Source organism: Ipomoea triloba, chromosome 12 (genome assembly GCF_003576645.1).
Source record: "Ipomoea triloba cultivar NCNSP0323 chromosome 12, ASM357664v1".
Classification (NCBI taxonomy): Eukaryota; Viridiplantae; Streptophyta; class Magnoliopsida; order Solanales; family Convolvulaceae; genus Ipomoea; species Ipomoea triloba.
Window position 1 is genome coordinate 23,925,277 of NC_044927.1, and position 6,579 is coordinate 23,931,855.

The window sequence follows — 6,579 nt, forward strand, 5'->3', positions numbered from 1 at the left end:
TTTTTTTTTTTTTTTTTTTTTTTTTTTTTTTTTTTTTTTTTCCTTAAATGAAGATGGGCCCGAAGAGGTGATGTTTGGGAGGCTGCTGACCTTATGCAACAAATGAGAGAAGAAGGGGTTCAGCCGGATATTCATACATATACATCTTTCATAAATGCTTGTTGCAAAGCCGGAGACATGCAGGTATTTTAGTACTTATGGAGAACTTCAATTTCATATATATATATATATATATATATATATATATATATTTGGTAAATCTACCGGGTCTTTCTCCGTCCATTTAACGGTCCGGGTTCACCCGCATTCGCTCCGGGAGGTACGGGAGTTGGCCCAGGAGGAATTGTCACTTCTGGGAATTGAACCCGGGTTCTCCAAAAATTCTTCCCCACAAAGAGAGCTCACTTGCCACTTGAGCTCAATGTCATATATATTAACCATCAAAATAGTTACTTTTAGCATCATCTTAATCCTCACTTTGGTCTACCTTTTTGATTATTCTCCTAGCATTTTTTAGGCATCTCTAATGCAATCCTTTATTCCTTTATTGAGTGGTTACAATCAGCATTGGCATAGTCTCCTTAGCTTCTGTTAGAGCGCCTAAAATGCTGGTAGTTCTTTCAAGTGATAGAATGTTTGAATCAGTGTTGGCATATCATTTTTCAGAGAGCACTGAAAACAATAGAAGAAATGAAAGTCGTAGGAGTGCAACCTAATGTAAAGACATATACAACGCTCATACATGGTTGGGCACGGGCGTCTCTCCCAGAGAAGGCTTTGAAATGTTTTGAAGAAATGAAGCAAGCTGGATTGAAGCCCGACAAAGCCGTATACCATTGTTTAATGACGTCTTTGATATCAAGAGCTGCTGTGGCCGAAGATTACATTTTAACCGGGATCCAAAACATTAGTAAGGAGATGGTCGAGTCTGGAATGACGGTCGATATGGGCACTGCCGTCCATTGGTCCAAGTGCTTACGGAAGATCGAGAGGGCTGGTGGCAGTATAACGGAGGCCCTTCAGAAGACGTTTCCTCCTGATTGGAACGCACATAAAACTCATATTGCAACTACTGATATCAATAACAACGACGAAGGGTTAGACAACTGTGAATACGACTATGACACTTTCTATGATACCGATAATGATGGAAACCCTTCTGACTGATTATGCTTTTAGCGTCGTTAGTTGAGACTGGAGAGCTATCGAGTTTGTCAAATGGCGTTATTATAGCTTCCCGGAACTATCTGTTGGTACAACACAAGTTCTGAGACTAGATTGGCCTCGGTCACTCCAAATTGCTTCATGAATGTTTAGTAGGCATGCCATTAGGCATTGTATGTATAATTTCATTTATTTGATTTCATTTCTTGGAAAAATTTCTGTGATCAACTAGTACAGAGGAAGGGCTCTTCTTTTGTGACTCCCATGTCCATGATGCTATGTACTTGACCTTTGTAACTCTGATTGTGTTTGTGAGTTGAAGTGGCAGGGAGACAAAGGTAAAGACAACTCATAATGGAGACATGACATAAATCATAATCATGTACAGACATTACTTCACCTGAAATTGTTTTGGTTTTATTTTGTTGCTGGCAGTCTCTTTTGATGGACAAGTTGTCCTGTTTGAGATCAATTCTGTGGGTGTGAGCATAAATATAATATGAACATAAATGTGCACTCCAACTATCAGCTTAGATTTTTAGTTGAATGGAGCACATGCTTTAATTTGGTATCAATGCTTTAATTTGGTATCAAAGCTATGCAAAAGGTCATGGGTCAAACTTTCGCAGTCCAACTATCAGTTTAGGTTTCAATCCTCGTCTATAGTGGTTTTACTCAATTTAGTCCTAATTGACTTTTTGTGTCCGATTGAATTTGTGGGGGTAAACTCAAGAATCAAATATATCATTTTTTTTTCAAAGAGAAAAATATTGATGTACAGGCTGGGCCTGGTAACAGACCTTACAGTGGGCTAAAAGCAATGAAGTGGATGGGCTTTTGCACAAACAACCTTAAAATAGGTGCTTTTCTCAATCCAAACAATGCTTTATTCCCCTTGGATGTGGAGAGAGATTTATGATGAGAAGCTTGAATCACAAAAAAAACATACACAGTTTCCAATTCCTTCAAACAGACAGGCAGTCCTCCCTCTCTTTTCAGATCTCTCCTTTCTCTTTTCCTTCACTTTTCTCTTTTTACTAAAGCTTTGATAGAGATATATCTCTATTGCACACAATACCAATTCCATTCTCCATTCTCCATTCTCCATTCTCCAATCACCAACCAAAAGCTGCCTATTCATCATTCCTAATTTATAATAAATCTACCCATAAAACATAAAGCACCTAGCCATGATGTTTCCTTGTTATGTTGTATTTTTTTTAGGTTATTCTCCTATAATAACCCAACAACATACAAAACCTCAAATTTTTAATCATCAGGCAGACCAATTTCCAATTATGAGGAAATTATATCATGAACCACGATTCATTTTGCATTGTGAATCCTGATTCAAAATGACATTCAGATTAATTATGTGTCTGTCTGCACTTAACAAATTATGTATATGTAAATAAATTGGATGCACATAGTATAATTGTTAGACCAGAATTTACAATTCAAGGTGGACTCTGGTCCATGGTACAACAATCCCAAATTATCCTTCAGCTTTAATTTTAATTTAATTATCCCTTATGAGAGCCAAAAAGATAGACAATTTAGCTTTGCCTCACATGCTTTCCACTTTCTCATGCTAAGCCAACAACTACAAGGAAGGCACAACCCCCCCCCCCCCCAAACCCCACCCCTACCCCATCTCCTATTAATTCCCTTCACTACCACACCACAAACCCATAATCTGAACTCATCACTAGTCTCTTTCTTGAAATTCCCTATGAAATTCAAGAATCATCTCCTTCTCATCATCAATCTCTTTCTTGAAACACCATCACACTAGAGTTCTTGATTCTTGAAACCCAAAGACAAAAACTTGCAGGCAATTCAATCAAAACTAACAATAAGATGAGGACTGGTGGGTACACTTTCCAGCAGTCACTAACCCATGAATCTGCAGGCATTGTGAGGCAGGCAATGAGCTTAGCTAGGAGGAGAGGCCACTCCCATGTGACCCCTCTCCATGTAGCTAGTGCAATGCTGGCCTCTTCTTCAGGCCTTCTCAGAAGAGCTTGCCTCCACTCCCACTCTCACCCCCTCCAGTGCAAAGCTCTTGAGCTGTGCTTCAATGTCGCCCTCAACCGCCTCCCAACTTCCTCTTCCAACCCCATCTTAGGCCCCCATTCCCACCTCCCTTCCCTCTCCAACGCCCTCGTGGCCGCCTTCAAGCGCGCGCAGGCTCACCAGAGAAGAGGCTCAATTGAGAATCAGCAGCAGCCTATTCTTGCCTTGAAGGTGGAGGTTGAGCAGCTTGTGATTTCCATCCTTGATGACCCCAGTGTGAGTAGAGTGATGAGGGAGGCCGGGTTTTCGAGTAGCCAGGTGAAAACCAATGTGGAACAAGCTGTTTCCTTGGAGGTTTGTTCCACTAAGGAAGTGGCAAAACCATTAGTCCTAGGAAACAACAATAATAATAATAATGTTTCTCAGTTAAGGTTGCCATCATCATTTAGTAAAACAGTGAGGGATGATGATGTGATGGGGGTTTTGGAGGGTTTGATGAGCAAGAAGAGGAGAAACACTGTGATTGTTGGGGAGTGTTTGGCCACAGCTGAAGGGGTAGTTAGGGGAGTGATAGAAAAGATTAACAAGGGTGAAGTCCCTGGGGAGGACATGAGGCATGTGCAGTTCATTAGTGTTCCACTTTTGAGCCTGAGGAATGTGTCAAGGGATGAGTTTGAGGTGAAGCTTGGGGAGCTTAGGGCCTTAGTGAAAAGCTACATAAGCAGAGGTGTTGTTTTGTACTTGGGTGATCTTAAATGGGTTTCTGAGTTTTGGTCAAAATATGCAGACCAAAGCTCCCACTACTACTCTCCTGTGGAGCACATGATAATGGAGCTTAGCAGACTTTTGTGTGGTGGAATAGGGGAAAATAATAATGGCAGGCTTTGGCTTATGGGAATTGCCAGTTTTCAAACTTATATCAAGTGTAAAACTGGTCACCCTTCTCTTGAAACTCTTTGGTCTCTCCATCCACTCACAATCCCAGTTGGCACCTTGGCTCTTAGCCTCAAGCTTGAGAGGTATAGTATGCTCTCTTCTTGATCAAATTATGCTTTTTGTATCCTGTCAGGCTGGGATGTGGGACCTTCAGGTTTTGGGACCGAGGGAATTTTGTCTTGTGTGGGCAAATTATGCATTTTGTACCTACAAGTTGTGTGATGAGATGTTAATAAGGGTCCTTAATTTACAGTTTTTTGGTTTACTTATTTGTTCAGTGATCTGAATGGTGAATTTGGAAGCAAGGCTTTAGCAGTACAAGAAGGATCAAGCTGGGCACTTAGCAGACAACACCATAATAGTGTTGAAAAGCATCTGACTTGCTGTGCAGATTGCTTGGCAAACTTCAACAAGGATGCTAGAAACATAGCTAGCTGCACTGCTGTTGTTAAGACTGAGCCAACCACCACCACGAGCTTGCCTTCATGGCTCCAAAAGTGCAAAGAAGAAGAGACCACAAGACAAACCACCAATAATGATCAGGTATGCTCAATAACATATTCCATCTCAGTTAAAAGTTTAAACTGATAGCGAGTATCAATAATGGTACATATTGGGTTATGGCATAGAGAGCTGAGTCCAACAACCTGCTATCGAAAATTAAGGAAATAAAGTTACGTCTTCAGTAATAGTTATATTTTGGTGTAGTGGTAAGCGCTTTATCTGACAGTATATTCCTTATTCCAGGAATGTGATAAGATTAGTGATCTGTGCAAGAAGTGGAACTCAATTTGCAGCTCAATTCACAAGCAGCATACACTTTTTCCTGAGAAAACTTTGAGCTTCTCTTCACCATCTCCTTGCTCCTCAGCTTCAATATCTTCAAATGATCAAAGAAGCTCCAAGTTACACCAAAGCCTTCTGAGTTGGCCAGTCATCTTTGAATCAAACCAATCACCTAAAGAGCACCAATTCTTTGCATCTGAAAATGAGGCTGCAGAGGGTACAAATAGCATGATTATCCCAGATACCAAGCCAGACCTATTATCCAACCCGAATTCGAGTCCTAATTCCGCTTCCTCTAGTGAAGCGAGTGGGAATCATCATCATCTTTCCATGGAGTGTTTGAACAGGTTCAATGAGGTTAATTCGGAGAACATGAATATTCTTTGCAGAGCTTTGGAGAAGAAGGTTCCATGGCAGAAGGATAGTATAATCCCGGAAATAGTTAGCACAGTCCTTCAGTGTAGGTCGGGATTAATGGCGAAGAATAAAGGGTATAGAGGAGACCGAGAAAAGCAAGAGACATGGATGTTCTTCTTGGGGGTTGATTCTGAAGGGAAAGAGAGGATTGCAAGGGAGCTGGCTAGAATTGTGTTTGGTTCCGAGGATAACTTTACACCTATCGGGATTAGCACCTTATCCTCGTCCCCGCGGACAAGAGCGGATTCCACGGAAGAAGAAGTGGTGAGCAAGAAAAGGGCGAGAGATGAGCAAGGAAGAAGCTATCTAGACCGGTTCATTGAAGCGGTTCGAGAAAACCCTAGCCGGGTTTTCTTCATGGAGGATCTTGAGCAAGCCGATTTCCATTCCCAAAAGGGCATCAAGAAACTCATTGAAACCGGGAGCTTTACGCCGCCGCAAGACGGCGGCGAGGCGGTGGCAATGAAGGACGCCATTGTCATTTTCACCTCCGAAAACTCCGGCGCCGCCTCCAGAGCCCCCTCTCCTCCTCCTCCCCCACCAAAACACACTCAAGAAGAAAAGCCATGTTGGGATCTTAACGTTGCAAGTGAAGATCATAGTGACGAACCGAACAATGCTGGGATTTTGGAAGCTGTGGATAAACAAATCCTGTTTAAGATTCAAGTCCTGTGAGACCAGGAATTACAAATCCTGTTGGGTCAGGGTGTGGAATGGAAATCCATATAGTTTACTAGCACTCAGAAAATTATGTAGAATTTTTCCTTTTTTGTTTTTCTTTTTTTCTTTGTTTGTAATTTTATGTTGTTTAAATTTCAGAAAAAGAAATGGGGGAAAGGGGTAAAGTTAAGATTATCTGACAGGTCCCATAGATTTTAGGTGGAGTTGAAGTAGAATGAAATGAAATGTACATTTGACGTACACTTGTTTGTTCTTCTTGTGTTTTATTACTGTCAATAATTTTAATATATTTTATGGTTTTAAGCTGTGTAATCTCTCTTTGCTAATTGCAATATATAAATATAAGTAAGAAAGATTTTGTGAGAAAATGGAGTTAATTAATGGGAATATATAAAAAGTTAGGCAGAATTGAAGGTGCAGGAGGGATAAGCATGCATGCAAACACAGACAAAAATGAAAACGATGGATCAACAGGTTCATGCACGTCAAAGGATGCCTCTTTTTGTATTCTCCTCATCAAACACATTTGTCTGTCTAAGTGTGGGGGTGGGGGGAGGGGAGTTTGCATGATTTGCATGG

General features: G+C 41.0%; 2 protein-coding genes across 2 annotated transcripts in view; both read left to right on the forward strand.

Annotated features, from left to right (window-relative positions):
* LOC115999212 (pentatricopeptide repeat-containing protein At5g04810, chloroplastic-like) overlaps nucleotides 1-1,595 on the forward strand; it is a 7,457-nt gene extending 5,862 nt beyond the window's left edge. Inside the window, exons 9-10 of the mRNA XM_031239022.1 lie at nucleotides 54-183; nucleotides 667-1,595. Coding sequence (XP_031094882.1) covers nucleotides 54-183; nucleotides 667-1,167 — 631 coding nt within the window. The 3' untranslated portion in view covers nucleotides 1,168-1,595. The remainder of the gene's footprint in view (nucleotides 1-53; nucleotides 184-666) is intronic.
* A 1,278-nt stretch (nucleotides 1,596-2,873) lies between these two features.
* On the forward strand, nucleotides 2,874-6,303 carry LOC115997894 (protein SMAX1-LIKE 3-like). The gene is made up of 3 exons (XM_031237314.1): nucleotides 2,874-4,199; nucleotides 4,395-4,659; nucleotides 4,864-6,303. The coding sequence occupies exons 1-3, from the start codon at nucleotides 3,025-3,027 to the stop codon at nucleotides 5,992-5,994; spliced, it is 2,571 nt and encodes an 856-aa protein (XP_031093174.1). The 5' UTR covers nucleotides 2,874-3,024; the 3' UTR covers nucleotides 5,995-6,303.
* The last annotated feature ends 276 nt before the right edge of the window (nucleotides 6,304-6,579 follow it).